This window comes from Hydractinia symbiolongicarpus, chromosome 11 (assembly GCF_029227915.1).
Source record: "Hydractinia symbiolongicarpus strain clone_291-10 chromosome 11, HSymV2.1, whole genome shotgun sequence".
NCBI lineage: Eukaryota > Metazoa > Cnidaria > Hydrozoa > Anthoathecata > Hydractiniidae > Hydractinia > Hydractinia symbiolongicarpus.
The window spans coordinates 6975858-6993925 of record NC_079885.1 but is presented as its reverse complement, the minus strand read 5'-3'; the positions used below and the strand labels follow the sequence as shown (position 1 = coordinate 6993925).

The window sequence follows — 18068 nt, the reverse complement described above, 5'->3', positions numbered from 1 at the left end:
TGGAATTTGACAAAAAGTACCGTCTTTCACCTGTGACGTCATACTGAAAGTGATGATGCTATGGCTGAAAATTTATTTGCAATTTTATTAGGATGAAACTAACCACTGGCCAAGTTTTACGTTCTAACTCTCAGCTGTTTTACTACCCCCTCCCCCCACTTCCCGCGTTTACCGAGCTAAAAAAACCTGGCCTTAATAGAGTTAACAAAGAGCAACAATACAAAACGTTTTACAAGAGTCGTCCCAACACTACATCTAAACGCCAGAGGATTACAAAGACCGTTTAACACTTACAGTCCAGCTCAGCAATAGGAATACTTTCAGGGTATGTTTCGTCATCAATTGGTGCATGTTGAGTTGGTAGTGGAAGTACTGCTGTTTTATCCTAAATAAAATGAACACGTTAAAAGTGATTGCGAAGGAGAGAGAAAATAAGTAAATTGAACACAAAAGCATCAAAAACAAAGGTAAAAAAAAACTTTAATATTAGGTGACGAATTTAAGTTACGGCGAGGGGAATATTAATATATAATAAAATAAGAAGCGAACATGGAATTTTATACAATCACGTAAATGTTTGAGTAAGAATAACCCAAGTACCTCAATGACAACGTCACAAATTATTTTCAACAATGTTTAGAATTATTTTAAAATATAAGTTCATTTGTCACTATTTTTATAACTTCACTAACGTTAATTTTACATCAACAACATTAATGTTACGACATGAACAACATTAATGTTACGACATCAACAACATTAATTTTACGCCATCAACAACATTAATGTTACGACATCAACAACATTAATGTTACGACATCAACAACATTAATGTTACGCCAACAACAACGTTAATGTTAATTCATCATCATCGTTTGCATTCACATGTAGAAGTACAGAGAAGACAAAAATCACAAGAAACTTACTTGACGTTTCGGATGTGGCTTCGTAAACAACTGCTTTGGTGTCTGTCCAAACTCAAGGATCTGTGCCTCATAGCATTTTCGTTCATTTTCATTTTCGATGCTAAATCAATAAAAATAATAAAACATGTCAACAATGATAACATGTAATGAATTGCTATTGTTTTGGATAATCCTTCACAAAGAATAACTTTTTTTAAGAAGCTCCTATTGAAAGGGATACCGGGAACAATATATCTAATTTTTGGTTGTGTATAGTTGTGCCACTGAAATTACTACAGGAATGAATTAGTATGTCACATCCTTAAAGCAATGACTGATGCTTCGTTCCCAACAAATGACAAAAACAACTCCACTCTTTTTTTCATATGCTTTTTCATAAGTCTTACGCTCAATATTCTTAAGACATTGCCAATTTGAGTTTAAAATATACCTAAAGCCTAATTCCAAAACTAATTTTCATGGTCTTGTATTGCATCGGATATGACCTCTGCAGTGGACTCTTCTCCCCTCATTATACTTGTTGCCATGGTTACATTGTTGTACATTATAAGATTATTTTATTCAAAATGTTCCTTTTTCTTATCATTAGCCTCATTTATTTTTTCTTATGTGCTCCTTTGTGTAACAGTATCCTTCCCGCACTTGATTTGGAAAGAAATAAAAGAAAGAGAGAAAAATCCTCAGGCTTGCAAATATGCTTATTAAATGCTTATTTCTTTTAAGAATCTGAGATTAAGTGTATGATTATAAGCTTTATGTTTATAAAAAAAAGGGTGCACGCATTTTATACCTTCTTAATATAACAGCAAAGTTTTCTATAGGTTGATTTTCCTGCATTAACATTACACAATATGCGTAAACCATTTTACACAGGGGTAACTGCGATTCCGGGACTAAATTGCATAATCCTTGTTTGCACTATTTTAAGTCCCCCATTAAATGAGATTGAAATTGGTGGAGCAGAATAATTGCAAAAGAAATTTAAATTTAGAAATTTTAAATTTTATAATATTTCCGTTTATGAACCAAAGTTTCCATGATTCTTTCCTTAATGCGTAACAGTTGCACATTTTACAAAAATGATTGAAAGAATTAGTATGATCTAAGACACAAGAAGAGCATATATCTCAGCATATGAATTTTTACAATAGTTTCCCTAATTTTTTCGAATTCTCCAACACCCATCCTTACCTTACTCTCCAGAACGCGAAAAGATATACCAACAATATTTTAACTTTTTGATTCACAAAAAACATCAAATTTAATAGGAGCAACTTCTTAGCAAAAACAGGGTACAAGTTAAGAAAAAAAATTAAAAAACCCAAAAACTTTAAAAAAAAGTACTGATTGATTGCAAAAAAAAAAAAAGCACGATTTTGCGAATCCATAACACTTCAAACCAAAACGTTTTAATAGTAATTCTACCAACCTGTCTAAATCGATTGCTCCTTCATATGTTAAGTAATAATAGACTGAAAAAATAAAATAATATTACACAACAAATAGTAAAGAACATAATTTTAGGACATATAATTTTCCTGATGCAATTTTAAAATAAATTCAAAAAGAAATAAACAAATTCTTTTATTTTTACTAATTACCATTATCTGCTTTCCATGCTTCTTCACCAGTCTGCTTGTAACCAAAGATTAAATCGATCCAGTTGTGAATTTCTTGTGACACAAAATCACATTCTAACGCCTGCCTACACTTAGCAATGAAATCTGCTGCTCCTGAAGTGAAATCATAAAGTAGAAAATAAATAAATAAATAAATAAATAAATAAATAAATAAATAAATAAATAAATAAATAAATAAATAAATAAATAAATAAATAAATAAATAAATAAATAAATAAATAAATAAATAAATAAATAAATAAATAAATAAATAAATAAATAAATAAATAAATAAATAAATAAATAAATAAATAACAAAGAAAATGCTTTGAATGTATTTTTAACAAGTATGAAAGGCCTGCTGAATTTTGGTTTGGGACCATCCAATGTAACTTCTACATGGAGACTTTCACATGTACTGAATTAATTCCCTGCTCAGGGTTTCTTCTCTTCTTTGCGATAAACCCTTTAAAAGAGCCTGGATTAGAGTGATAGAATGAAATAAACAACCAAAAAATAAAATCTGTTTTTTTTTTCGCAATTTCCAAAATTAAGGTAATGGATTACTTACTTACTCCAACTTATTCTTGCTGATATGAGATTGTATTTCTACTCTGAAATGTCCTCATATTTTTCTAACTGATTTGATTAAAAAAAAATCTTCATAACAAAGGACGATAGGAATATTGATTATCATAGCTAATATTGTTATTATATTTCATTTTTATGAAAAAATTGACATTTGACATAAATTTTTATTTCAGCATTTTCTCGTATCTTTAAATCCAAACAAACCTCAATGGAGATAAATGCAAATCATATATTTACATAAAAAAGGGGTTAGGTATTTTTGTTCCAACACAATCCTTAAATTCAAACAAAACTGAACTGCGATAAAAGAAATTGACATAACTTAAAAAAAGTAGGAGTACAATATAACAATTTGAATAGATGGGTGTATTTCATATTCTTGTTCCAACACAGCTTTCACTCCATCCTAATATAGTCCTTCACCAGAATAATTACAACCAGGAATAATATACGAACAAAGAGATTGGAAATTGATATTTGTTATAAGACAGAAAAAAGAAACACATAAGTTGAACAGAATTAGCCTTACCATTAGCCCATGGTGGAAGGTGAACATCATTTACGCGGTTACCATCTTGTTTTACACCCAAATGTAAATTGTGTGAGTTGCAAAGAAAATTCCCATCAGAATTGTAAAATTCTGGAATCAACTATAAAAGTAAAAATAAAATACTTATTTATTAAAATATTTACGAAAATAACAACTAACGTATTCTTTTTGATTTTTAAAATGGCAATCTTGCATTCTTTCAAAGAAATTTCAATCAGGAAATCTTTCCAAAAGTAAACAATAAAATATTAAAAATTATCCCTACAGTTCTAAGCAGATTACAATTATCTTTTTTAACCTAATGAAAGTTCGAGTCATACACAGTGTATTTTTTTTTACTAATTAAATTGTCCGAAATTAAAGATAACATCATCACCATCATCATCATCACCCTCGGCTTAACGTCCGTTTTTTCATGCTAGCATGGGTTGAATGAGGTATATTAATGACCCTCTTCGAATCTGATCTAGACTGTGTTAGATCTAAACTCAACCTCCTCTGTATCAAATCTGTCCTATAACCTTTTCATCACTGGAGTAATATTTTATAATATTTTTTTTTTTTTAATTTTGCTACTTTCAAAAAGTCAATTTTCCCAGCAAAGATATTTGCTTGCAAATTTCTGATTATCAAGTATCCACGATTTATCTTAGTTGGCTTTTTATTAAAACCTCAATTTCAAAAAATTACTCTATTATTTCAACTTACTTCTTTAAAATCGGAATGTCCTGTACAGCAGTTATTCCAAGTTGGCAACAAACTGTAAAGTAAACACAGAGTGTAAAGTTTCATGTCGATTGAAGGCTTAAAACCTTACTTGTACTGAATGTTGGCAGAGAAAATAATTGTAGGATTTAATTTTTGGAATTCTCAAAAATCTAATACTACCATGGCATTTATATTTTTGGGATAATATGTTAATGAAAGGATTTAAAAACAAAATATTTTCTGAAAGTTTTTTAAGATACATGTACAACAAGTGCACAAGAGTAAGAAATAGTAGAGAATACTGAAAAGAGTAAACTTTTTGGAAAATTTAGGAATGCAGAGCAATTGCCATTTTTTTCATTTGTTCTTTTTTTTGCACTAAAATAAAATTCTTGAACAAAAGAAATGCCCCCTGTTATCAAAGATTTGTTTTCTTGTGTTTGAAAAAAAATTAAAATAACAATTTTATTTCGAGACTTCTAAATGACTTTTGCCTCAATTCATTTCATTTAAATCCCCATCCAGCAAAAAGGGTTAAAATTTGATTGTAAAGAAAAATAATTAAACTGATAAATTTGGCCACAATCTCTTAAATTTTGTGTACAAGTTTACATGTATTAATTTTGCTCTACAATTAATTCTTTTGTAAATATACATAGGGACAAGGGAACTATGGTTATACCTGTTGAACAATCTGTCAGCTTTATCAAATTTTCCGTTCTGTAAACACAACATGAATTCTGGTGCTAAAAAAAAAAGCATAAAAAATGTGGTTTTCTAAACAGCTTTCTAAAGTTTAGAATAAAAAGTGTTTAAAAAATGGGGTCCACTGAAAACATACAAAACACAATACTTAGAGTCCAAATCTTGATATAACATCTCATATACAGTGTGAATACAGAATAAAACTAGATTTTGTAAATTAAGACTTTTTCTTTGTAGATAGAGTATAAATAATGATTTAAAACAAAAAGCGATAAAAAATTGTATAGTATGAAACAACAAGAAATATTTGAAATCTGTTCTCAGCAAAGAATGCCCACGCGAATGTGCAATGATAAGAGTTATCTAAATCAGCTTCTTATGCATTTCTTAGTCTATTAAAAACTAAAACTATTTTAGACTTACCTACTCTCACAAGGTAATATAATACAAAGCCTGGTGTGGAATAATGTGAGCCATACAGAAATTTCGGTTCAGGCATTCCTTTACATCGTTCCTAAGGAAAATCAAGATTGTTTTGTTGTTTCAGTTCTTTTTCGTTTACCCTAAGAAATTATAATTCAGTTAGAAAAAATAACTACTTTTAATTGCTGCAACCGTTCTTTTCCAAGTGCTCCAATTGGTTTTGAAAGATCACGTAATGTATCTGGATTATCAAGATCTAGAGCAAAAAGGATATATAAACTGTATGTAAAGTCAACCTAAAAACCAGAAAAATATTGAACAGCCTTTACAACAAATGATTTTTTGGTCCTAATTAGTTATATCATTTTCCTTTTTTTACATGTTCCTGTCGACACGAAATTGTTACACTCACCTAATGTTTCGCTAGTGTAATCTTTTATGATCCAAGGAAAGACAGGGTATTGTGTTAAATCATTAAAACTTCGATCTGCTTTGCTAAGAATTAAATAAGTCAATAGTATTATCACAAAATAAGATTTTTCTCTGTTTACTCTGAGAATTTAATCTAAAAAATAAGTATTTGACACAAGGTCATCTATGTTTTTTTGAAAGTTTGCAAATCTTGATTTATAGTTTTAAACATGAATGCAGGATGTAATGAATACGTGGCTATCTTGCAAAAAATTGAATGTCTTTGCAAAAAGATGTCTATTAGTATCAAAATGTATCAATATCTTTTTTAACTGGGAAGGAAATTTTATGCAAGTGAAATGTTGCGATATTACTGATAAACTTTTAAACTTCGTGCTAACTTTAATATAGCTGGCCTAAAACAGCCTTATCGGCAAAAATTTCCCAATGTGACATGTCATTTGCATGCTTTATGCCAACAAACTTGTGTTTCATGTTGGCCATTTACATTTGGTTTTGTTATCGCATGCATTTTGCATATCGCATTTTGTTATCACATTAAAATAAGACAGAAAATTTGAGCAAACTTTGTAACTTCAAGTTACATCCAACTTTTTCCCAATGTAAATCAAGAAAGGCTGTAATACCACTTTATATACCAGTATTGTACAAGAGTCTTGAAAACATTTACAACCAACATACCTGTTCAGATACATCAAATAATCAAAATTTGACAATACACCGTTTTGCCATTTTAATGTCATATTTTCTTGTTTATCCTCAACTAACTGCAGTTCTAAAGAAGATTTATAGGTTCTTAAGAAATACCATGGGTCAACAAATAAAATAAACAAAAAAACAAAAAACAGCAGCCATCACTAAGAATAACAATAACACCAACAACTGAAACAATAACAAACACTAATTAACAGCAAACCAACAGAAATAGCAAAAAGGCAGAAAAATTAACAACAACAACAACATCAAAATAACAGCAACAATAACGCAAATATTACCTTCTTGTCTCAAAATATGATCGTAGAAAATATTCCGCTCATTTTGGTTTGAAAAGATAAAGTAAACGTCTGTATTATTTTCTTTTTGGAATATTTCAATACCCTAAGAAATATTACAAGATAAGAAGTTAGATATTTTTGTGATTTCATAGGTTATGCAAATTAATGAATATTAAGTACAAAACGAAATTTTGACTTACAACATGTCTGAGAAGATATCGACGTTTGGTGATGTATTTTATATTAGATAAATTAATTTTCATGACTGGTTCCTAAATATTCAGTGTTGAAAAATTGATCGTAAAATATTTACGTAAACTCTTTAATAGCTTAAACTTGCTTCTTCTATATATTAATATGTGTATTGTCTCTGTGCAATTTTACAGGCAAAACTAAACGAAATAAAAAGGACAGCCAAACCGTGGATTTATTCCCGACTAGTTTATATCTAATGAGTGTAGTTCCTTAATTAAGTGAATAACGTTATGCGTACCCTTAACCATTTAGGAATAATGTGTACAGAAAAACAAGAAAATCACGATACTAACATACAGGATTTTCATGGCTTTCCCTTTTGTAGAAAAAAACATAATTCACCATCAATATGGTCAACCACTCAAAGGAAAACAGGAAATTGTTTCAGATGTGAAGTATCATGGGATGTTGTTTATCTTATGTAAACAGCAAAGGGGCAGAACAAAATACTAAAGATGATAAACTTTATATAGCCACTGCACAAGCATTCTTTATTTATTTAGATAATAACCTCACATCACCTGAATTAAAAAAACATTGTGCATAATGTTTTTGACAAAATACAGAAAGTATGAAAGAAGCTGTGCTTACAGGTTCTACGTTATTGAATGGTTGGAAGTATAAACGTTTCGAGGTTACAAGTAAACGTCCAGGATTGCAGACTAAAGGAGTGATTTTAGATGCTAAAAAAATAAGTTTAAAACGGTAAAAATTATAAAAGAAAAAATCGTTAACTTTATTTTGGTGTTCCATATGTTATAATGTATGGAAGAAAATGTATGTAAAAGTTACATTTACAGCAATTTTTTGCACTGCTACATGTAATTACTAGTACCAGGTTGGTATCTGGAATAATATCACTGCAATTAAAAAACTCACCGGAAGCTTCGTGAATAATGTTCTCATAAAGATCTTCGATCCTTAAAAAAACAATAATATATTGTATTTGACACTAACATCACCTGTCAATGCTGCATGACATTTATGGTACTACTATTCTGTTTACAGGCCAAAAATTATATACCAAGAATCACAAAACGATATCCCAAGAAGCAGTGTCACCTTATTAAAAAGCTCTATTTGTAATGGAAACTTCTGCCCAGTCATTAGGATCAAAGCATGATCATAAAAACTACTCCTTTTAAATAAATGTGATTATAACCTGATGATTATGTTAAATGGTGCAGAATCACTCAGATAGTGATACATTATATTTGATACACTTCAAATAAAAGACAGAAAAAAACAACAATAATTTTACCAACTGGTGTTAAAATTCAGTCTTGCTTGTCGAGCCTCAACTATTGTTGAGATCTAAGATGAGTAAAAATACAATGGTGGGCAAAGATATAGTACATGGAAATCAGAATAAAATATAATTTTTGAAAATTAACAATTGGATTAGTATCCATTTAACTAATTCTGGCTGGTATCCATTTTTTATCCATTTTTATCCATTAATGATCAAGTGTGTACAGACTACCTTAATTCATGCAAATATAATTTTTATATTGTAATTTAGTATAACAGAGAAAAAAATTATGTAATGAGGCCAAAATATTTTTTATGAGTTCTGTATGGCAAAGATAAACTTTTTAAGAAACCATTCCGAAACTCGAAAAACATGTTGGAAATTTTTTACAACCAACACAATGGCTTATGTGGGGTGCAGCAAACTGTATTAAGTTGACAGTAAATAAATGTTTAATTTCATCAACTTGCTAATGTAACTTACCATGGCAGCTTCTTCGTGAGGATTTAATGTATTGGCTCGCAGTAACTAAATCAGTATGAAGACAGATTTAAAAACATAATTCACATTTTTTTAAAATTTAAAAACTTATTTGGTGGAAAAATCAGTTTATAACAAAAATGCATGGTAATGTCTGTTGTGTAAATTCTTGCAGCTTTAACAAGTTTTTGCAAATAAAAGATATTTATGAAAAGAGAATGTAGAAAATGACCAACCAATGTCAAAACTAAAGTGTGGAATCAGCCATCTTATTTAGCTTTGGCTATGAATTTTATTATCTGCGTCTTCGTAGCCACATATTTTTTTCGAAGAACATTGCATTAATTAATATTATTTTTTTATTAAAAAAAAAAAAAATATATTTTTAACAGTAAAGAAATAGTAATAACTTTAATTTCTTACAAAGGCCTCCATTTTTAGATATGCAATTTTGCAACATTTTTTCTTTTCAGCAGACAACATTTTGAAAATGTTTTTGGCAAAAAAAGCTGAATTCATCAGCTTTAGTATGACAAACCTTTATGGTTTTGTAAGAGGAACGTAATAGGGTTTACTATAAAATATAATTTCAAAATATCACACCTATGATCTTGCTTTGACAGGTAATGTTCTTATCCTGTTGCTCAATACAGTGTATTGAGCAACAGTATTCTGTGCAATTAGTTTTATTTGGGGATGGATGAAAGATGAATTTTAAGATAACAATGAAACAAAAATAAATATGAAAATATCATAAAAAAGTTACAGATTTTTTAAGTAAGAAAAGTTGAAAAAAATTATAACACTTTAAAGTGTATTCTGTATCCTTTGTTTTTGTAATCACAAAAAGTTTCTGATCCAATGTAGTTTGGGTATTCTATAATGTCATTTATATATAGGTATTACATGTAGTGACAAACCTGTTCAATCTGTGGAAGAATACCATTTGTCCCAACGAAATTCAATGAAAATAAATATTTTCGTTTTTCCTGTAAAATAAAATATTTCTAATAGGAAAATTTATCCAAGCTTTTTTGGGGGTCTGAGATGAAGAGGAGGGGGGAGGGGATTGGGGGTTGCTAAAGAGAACCATTTTCTGACAGTGGCGAAAGAGACTTTAAATTAACCCATAACTTGGCACAAATGTTTGCTTGCACACTAGAAGAAAATTGGGATATATAAAATTTTATGGATCAGCGTTTGTTGTTATATCTTGTTATATTTTCCATAAGCGCAAAAATCATAGTCCCGTCAGATTTTTTTAAATAAACGACACAAGGAATAAATTTGTTTACAATATATCAAAAAACAAATTAATTATATGATAGGACATCATTAAACACAAATTGGCAAATTTTGGAATTTTTGCTAATGTCAGCATTTAACCAGAAGGGCAGACATGAAAATGAGGGTAGTATCTTGTGATTACTTTTGAATAAAAGGTTGTTTAGAAGTTAAAAACGTTACACCACCAAATGCCAAACCTCCCTCCCACCCCCTCAGCATTTAAACGGGTCACTCAGACCATAACCTGAGTAGAGTTAAATAAATAAATAATCAAAAATAAAAGGAAAACTGAGATCAATACATTTACGCCATAAAAGATTTTAATTATGCATTATGATGCATGTTTGAAAAAAATTTAATTTTTTTTATCCCTTTTAAAAACTTTGATCCCATTTATATTTTTGATAAGATGTGTGTAGTTGTTATTTTATCATTTGCTTCTGCTTTCACAAAAGAATACAATGTGAAAGCTTTGATAACAAATGATAGAGACAATATAACAACAAATGAGGAAACCTTAACCTGAATGGCTTTAGCATAAAGATCAAGAAATTTTTGCGAAAACATTGAGACGTTTTTAAAAAAAATATATCAAGTTGTTTTGGACTAAATTTGGTGCTTAAAGTGAAGCTATAAGCTGTTTTTTTATATAATATTCTTTCACCCAATCGTTATGCCAACCTGGCTCACAGGGCTTTATGTCTTTTATCAGAACTTACTGTGCAGTGTCAATAAGAGAGAAAAAGCAAGGGAATGTTTGTTGTAAAGTATAACATAAATATTCATAAAAGCCTACCCATGAGGCTGTGAATAAAATCAAATGTTGCTGCATGATCTAGAATTTTTTAAAGTTAATCAGCTCCCACACATTATATAGTCATAGCCAAGTGTTGGTAACAGCCATTACTCATGCACCAAGTTCATGCTGCCATGTTTGGTATTAATAGAAATTGAGATACATTTATGTGCCCAACAGTAATAGTGTGATACAAGTCATCACAACCTTGTCCTCAGCCACAGACCATATCTGGAACTTAGAGTCCCTTGTTTTAAGCTCTTTATATGCTTAAAGTAGTGCAGACTAGAGACGGGTTTGCTGAACTTTCACAAGCATGCATAATGGAGAATATTAGCAGTAGGACAGTAGATCAACATGAACTTAGTGGCCTATTAGTGATGCAACATGTGTATAATAGAAGTCAGAAATTGTCAGAATATGTATTTATCTGTTGTCATAAGGAACAAAATGAGTTTTCATCTTTCGTTATGAATATTTTTACTAATCATTACCTGTTTGTAGATCATTACCCTATTGTTACCCTAACGATGCAAATAAGGGCAAGGAAAAATCGTTTACTGTTACCCTTAGATAAAATGGGGGTGAACGAACCTCTATTTTCCTTGAATAAAAAAATTTCGACTCCAGTTTTCTTAATGTTAACAAATCATAATACAAAAAAATATATATCAGTCTGAGACAAAAGTTCTTACACGTGAGTATTTGTAAGGAGCTACTATATTCCCTTCCTTCATTGAAATACACTAAAATAAAATAAAAATTAGATACAGTTTTAATCAACCTTAAAAGACAAGGACTTCGAAATGCTCTGAAGGTGAAAAATAATACCATTTTGGATTCAATGACAACAACTTCTCCTTTCTGATCAAGCCTAAAAACATTATATTATTATTGCATGCAGGCCTCTAATGAAGCAGGTAATAATCAAATCATAAACATATTACACAAACAAACAAAAATGTAAAAAAATTAAACTAGCAAAAATAAATGCACACCTCGAAAACGCAGAGCCAGACCATTTACCAGCATGGATGACATCTTTATATAAAAACTAAACAAAATAAAGGACCATGTCTTAACATAATAATTACATAAACAGTCAAAGTAACTAGCAAATAAATGGCAATACCTTTAATATAGGATAAGTGGAATCTAGTGGCTCAAACAAGACTGACTTTGAGCAAACTTTTAGTCTTCCTTTTTGTCTCCTACAATAATACAATCAGGTGTTTCATTCAATATGGCAATATCGCTGACAATTGAAAATATTGCAAAGGGTAAAATGAAATACTAATAATGGAGTTTCAAATCATTACCTTGGAGAAACACAATTACAATAAGAGGCATTTTTTTGTACCTGATCATATTATAGACTGTATTTGATGCAATTGTTTAGTTTTAAAAACTGAAAATTTAGAAAATGGACAATAAAATTTGCAAATAGAATTTAAAGTAACGGTTCATAATTTGCATTTTGCGTTTGCCCTGCATGAAATTTAAATTACAAGATGTAATAAGCTGGCAGGCTTGGTCAGGAAATCTGGCCCACTGTATACACATTGACTACTGTTGTATAGATATAACAAAAAGTTGCTCACTTTCTGACAGCCTCATTTTCATTGAGCTGTGATGAATAATAATAAACGCTAAAGTCTTCAAAATAAATTTCGCCAGGAGCTAATAACAGCAGATTAAATCTGAAACAGAAAGAGATATATAGAACTTTGTTTATAATAAACAGACACTTTTAAAGACATTCATAAAAACACAATTTTAGAGTAACATACAAAAATGCAAATAGAAATTGATGGTGTTGCTTAAATTCAGCACAAACCAAAAGTCTTATTATTAACATTTACAATATAAAACAAACATCCTGTCAATTTACAAGGCTTGCCAAAATATCAACAAAAAAGCAAAAAAGGTAAAAAAAGGAAACATTATTGGACCAGTCCCACAATTGTATTGTATTTGGTAAACTAATGACACATGGAGCAACAACTGTTGATTAGATTAACATGCTTTCAAGCATGGAGTTTAAAGTTCACATAATATAAATAAATACCGTTCTGTTGATATATAACTTGAATTGTTTTTCCAAAAATATTTTATTTTATTCTCCATTTTTTCAATTTTATTAGTTGTATATTATACTAAAGCAAAGTATTTACTATACACAAACACACAAATACAATTACCAGGAACAGCAGAATCAGAAAGAGAAGTTTCCTATCAAACAAACATTGTTGTTGGCTTAATTAGACTGGACATCAGATTAGCATTAGAAGGGAATCTAATAAAATTCCCAAAAACCCACCAGAATGCTCTGGCAAACCCTGGACTCTAGGAAAAATCATGTTGATAGCCTACAGATGGATGCACTCCGAAGACCAAGGAACCCCAAAAACCACACTTTTAGAAAATGTAGAATTAAAAGAAGGGAACATGTCCAGATGGCTGCATATTGGTTTATTTTTAACCACAAGAGATTAGGCAACATGGAAAATGTCCAAAATCGACACTTTGAAAAAAAAATACAGCTTCTGAAAGACAAAATTTTAATTTTGAAATCTCGATTTTTTGGGAAATTAACCCTGAGTCTTTCAGACTGAGTTTGCAAATAAGAGTTATTATAGTACATAAACATGAAAGGAAAGCAATAACCTGTTATGTATTCTTAAGTCTATTTTCTGGAAGTTGCATAATCAAAATTGGGAAGTCTCTATGTGGTTTTTGGGGTGTATTTGGAAAAAAATGACATAAATTGAAAACAACAACTCTGCTTGGTAATAAAGATCAAGAATGTATCCAAACACACTTAATACATCAATAAAAGTATAAATTGTCATGTCTCTCTATGTTCTTAACAATGTTGAAATGTTTAACAACTTTTTGTATTCGGAAATATCAAATTTGTTTCCCTTCAGTGGAACTACATTCAAAGGACCAAAAATTACATCAGTTAACTGAAAAGATGATACATCAGAACAGTGGGCAGGGGTGTCTTCTCAGATTGACCAGATCCAATTTTGGGTGTCATGCAATTAATTTCTATAGATTTAACTGGTCCTTCGTCATCATATAAAAAACCTTGAAGGATTTTTCTAACAAATAACATGCTACAGTGCTTCGATTCGTAAATGACACCATACCATGTTCCTACTAAGTCTTCTACTTTGTTGGGAGAAATAAGCGATTCCCAAGTCTTTTTAAACTTCCCTTTAGGTCCCAACTCTTCATTTTCCATGGTATCACCATCATCATCTATGGCAATGGCATCATCATCATCATCATCTTCTAAGGCATCATCATCTTTACTGGAATCATTTGAGTAATCACTTTCTTCACTATCGGAACCATTTTTTTCTACAGGAAACAGACATCTTGGTACCTTTGCAGTGATTGCTGCAGGTAAGATCATTGTAGGCTTCATGCCATCAACTTTACACCTGGATTATAGTACATACAGATTTCATAACTTGAAGACAGTCAGGACATTGCTTGTATTCAACTGCATCACAATTCTGATTTTCTGAGTCTGATTTCTTGAGCATCTGAAGAATCTTTGTTTGTTTCTTCTTTCTTTTCTATAGTTTCTTGCTTTTGTTTAGCTTTTTTTTCTCCATAATTTTTTTGTAACATTTATCACATTTTCGGCTTTCATTGAACCATGTATTTGGGTGACTCTGATGTTTTCTTTTGACAGCCTTGGTTTGACTCTTTGCATGGTCATGACACCAGGTATTCCAGTTATGATGATTCTTTTTCTATGTAGCTCATCTATGATTCCTATGGCATTTTCTTCCTCCAACCATCTTTTTATTTGTAAATTTTCGAATACGCAACACATCTAATATAAGTTTCTCCAAATTTTTTTTATTGACTGCTTACCTGTTTTTATTCTTTAGGAATGCAAATCCTTTCTTGGTTATTGATTATGTTACCATCTAAGCGTTGGTTTATGTTTTCACAGTATTTTATTAATGGGAAAAGGCCAATTTTCAATGCTGCTCGACCCATTGCATTATTCTCCTTGCACCATTGCTTCTTCTAACTGTTTCATATGTGGACTTTCTTGCAACAACAGCTTCAGGTTTTGTAGATGCATTACTCAAAGTGTGTTTACTAACTCTCAAAGCTGTCTATGCAATGGGAAATAGACTTGGGATGTTCGACTATTTTTTTTAATTCAGATTATTATTTTGACAAAAAAAAAAAACTTTTTTAGTTTGGAAGACATCTTCAGTTAATTTAATTTTGTTATTCACAGTTTTTTGATTAATTCATTTTAATTATTTTGTTCACATAGGCATTTTGTTTTACCCTGGTTATTTTATAATAGTGATATTTTTTCTAATTATTGCTATAGTAACATTTTAATGCTGTTTAGTGTAATAAAAGCTTATAAAATAGACTTGTGCATATTTTAAATTAACTGAAGATGTCTTGACGTTCAAGATGTCTTGCAAACTAAAAAAGTTTGTCTTTTTTGTCAAAATAATAATTTCACTGATAGTCATCAGAAACTATGGTTCAATAATTCAGATTAGTATAAATAATATGAAACCAAAATTTACCCATTGCACAGAAAGCTGTTCAGTTTTTTTTCTCTTAGATTACTAAATGTTTTTTTTTCAAATTTTTAATTATTTTTTTTCAAAATCTTTAACAAACCCACATGGTTTTTAGGGTGCACATGACGTTGTTTTTGTGGTACATTGAAGTGTTCTGCAAAATACATTTTAGCAGTGGTACAAGCGAGCAATTTATTATAACCAGCTCATATATAAAAGCAGGTCCTAATTCTAAACCGTATAAAAATTATGGCCAATTTAGTCCATGTGGGTTTTGGGATGCATGACGTAAAAATTGATTAACTTTGACGTGCTAGAATTAAGTAACTATACCTACCAGAAAGAACCTTTTCAAAACCAATAAAAAATATATACATCATCCGTCCCTAGAAAAAGTTATAAGCCCTCCTACTTTCACGTTGGGGTGCATTCGCCTGTAATCGTAGAATAATTACACAATCATAGCCTGTTTTGTAGTTAGCCCTGCCTAGATAGATAGATGTTCAAATTTTTATGGCTAGCCTCGCAAATATTGAGGGATATACTACCCTGTCTAATATTTCCAGGAGGGGGCGTGGGTTTGATGGGGATCCCTGGAGTATTTAATGCTCTTTTTGAGCTATGGAAACTCAATTAGACTCAGCTCTCTGCCAGACAACTCCGTGCAACATCCAACAACCCACACAGTGCGCCATCTCCCCAATTTCCCTCACATGGCTTGGGTTATCCCGGGGCTATGGTAACATTCACTCGCCCATGTTAAATCGCCGTCAAGAGGAAAAAGGTAAAAAAATCGCCTAAATAAAAGATGGTCTATGGAAAATTTTCTAAAAAAGAAAATCAAAATTTGGGTGATGTAGCTAGCTATATAGCTAGTCTAATTTCTAGTTTTCCCTGATTGGCAAAAGTCATTCATTGAATTTATCAACATATCTTTTTTTTATCTTGACTCTCTGTTCTCTTCCAAACAGACAACAACCTATTAATAGTACCAAAAATGCTTTCAAAGGTTTTTATTAGCTAGCTAGCTAACAAAAGATAAAAAGCAAAATTATTTAACATCTTCTATCAAAATTACAGCAGACGATTACTGAAGTTGCGACAAGAAACATGTGTGTTAGGGTTTTTACATTAAGTATTGTCAGTGGAAATTAAAATTTTTATAGCTAGTTAGCTAGCTAGATAGACAAAAAATTGTATCCCCTTCTAAGCCTATATTATATTTGATGTAGCTAGCTATGTACTAGTGTAAAGCCTGTGCTATAGCTATATTATATTTGGCTAGTTTCCAACAGAAATTTAATTGTTATTTTGAAATAGTGACTTAATAAAATATGTAGGTAAGTAATTATAAGTTTTTAGGTGATCTAAAAAAACAAGTTTCACTGTGTTTTCCTACGGTTCTCCGTTTCTCATCGTAATCAAGCTACCATTTTGCAATGGCGGATAACCTATTTACCGATTTTTCTCGGAAATTTATGCTCTCCATCGTTTACTTTATCACCAAAAAAACGTCTATTTTCAAAGCCGAAAAAAAAGTTGCAACTTGCCTGCTAGAACTTTCATACTTGTAAATGATTTGGTCATTTTTTTCTTCCTTGTTAGCTTTGTAGAAACTCTTAAATGCTTGCAGAAAACATTGGACAATAGTTTCCTGTTAAAAAGAGAAAGTACAACACATCGTAAAGTTACCTGCAAAAGCAGGCGTGTAAAATAATAAAAAAAAATCAAATAATAAAAAATAAATAACCTTTAAATATAGCGAACAGCAACCTTCAAGTCAGTACTTACCAATTGGGTTTAATTTTCGGACAAAATCCGCCCCATATAAAAAACGTAGCAAACCCTGGGAACGAGGTCGCCTGTTTTCAGAAAAATTAAACAGGTATTCTCAACTGATTTTAAAATTTAAATCAAATGAATATCCTTACCATTAAATTCAACTTTTTAAATTAATTTTCTATTTTTTTTCTTTAACATTTCTTTTTCCCATCGACAGTTTAAGCCTAGCTTTCGCTACTGCGTATAACAGCAAGCGTTTTTATCTAACTACATATTCTACCTTAACATCATGCGCAATGTGAGTTCTTGTAGCGTTTTATATCACGTTTATGTTAAAAGTGTAGCATAAAATTGGTTGGGCTTCCTCATTTTAAAACCGACGATATTAATGTTTAATCTACGGGTTTTTAAATAAGTTAACATCAGTTCTCGCTTTTACCATTTTTGTCCCTAGAGCTGATCTTTGTCTCTTTCTGATATGTGGCTTGCGCGAAGAAGGTAACGCTAGGATGCATATTAGAAATCCAAAAAAAAGAGCTCTGGGGACGATATTGAATCTGACTGTAAAAGCTGCCAAAAGATATTCTTAAAAAAAATTTAAGGGGTTATTGCAAGCCATAAGTCCCTCAAGCATTTAGTTCTTTCTAGTGCTGAAAATGTATTAAAGTGGGCTACTTTCCTTTGGAAAAA

The 18068-nt window shown here is 30.6% G+C and overlaps 1 protein-coding gene across 1 annotated transcript in view; it reads right to left on the bottom strand.

The window, feature by feature from the left end:
• Nucleotides 1-13180, bottom strand: part of LOC130613803 (protein FAN-like) — a 32207-nt gene extending 19027 nt beyond the window's left edge. Inside the window, exons 1-24 of the mRNA XM_057435146.1 lie at nucleotides 13088-13180; nucleotides 12621-12719; nucleotides 12152-12230; nucleotides 12018-12073; nucleotides 11851-11893; nucleotides 11715-11765; nucleotides 9857-9925; nucleotides 8940-8984; nucleotides 8466-8518; nucleotides 8084-8124; nucleotides 7796-7887; nucleotides 7150-7221; nucleotides 6950-7052; nucleotides 6636-6729; nucleotides 5935-6017; nucleotides 5699-5778; nucleotides 5523-5613; nucleotides 5077-5140; nucleotides 4395-4446; nucleotides 3666-3786; nucleotides 2528-2659; nucleotides 2356-2398; nucleotides 927-1026; nucleotides 295-385 (exon numbers count right to left, since the gene is read on the bottom strand). Coding sequence (XP_057291129.1) covers nucleotides 295-385; nucleotides 927-1026; nucleotides 2356-2398; nucleotides 2528-2659; nucleotides 3666-3786; nucleotides 4395-4446; nucleotides 5077-5140; nucleotides 5523-5613; nucleotides 5699-5778; nucleotides 5935-6017; nucleotides 6636-6729; nucleotides 6950-7052; nucleotides 7150-7221; nucleotides 7796-7887; nucleotides 8084-8124; nucleotides 8466-8518; nucleotides 8940-8984; nucleotides 9857-9925; nucleotides 11715-11765; nucleotides 11851-11893; nucleotides 12018-12073; nucleotides 12152-12230; nucleotides 12621-12719; nucleotides 13088-13146 — 1813 coding nt within the window. The 5' untranslated portion in view covers nucleotides 13147-13180. The remainder of the gene's footprint in view (nucleotides 1-294; nucleotides 386-926; nucleotides 1027-2355; nucleotides 2399-2527; nucleotides 2660-3665; nucleotides 3787-4394; nucleotides 4447-5076; nucleotides 5141-5522; nucleotides 5614-5698; nucleotides 5779-5934; nucleotides 6018-6635; nucleotides 6730-6949; nucleotides 7053-7149; nucleotides 7222-7795; nucleotides 7888-8083; nucleotides 8125-8465; nucleotides 8519-8939; nucleotides 8985-9856; nucleotides 9926-11714; nucleotides 11766-11850; nucleotides 11894-12017; nucleotides 12074-12151; nucleotides 12231-12620; nucleotides 12720-13087) is intronic.
• Nucleotides 13181-18068: the final 4888 nt, after the last annotated feature.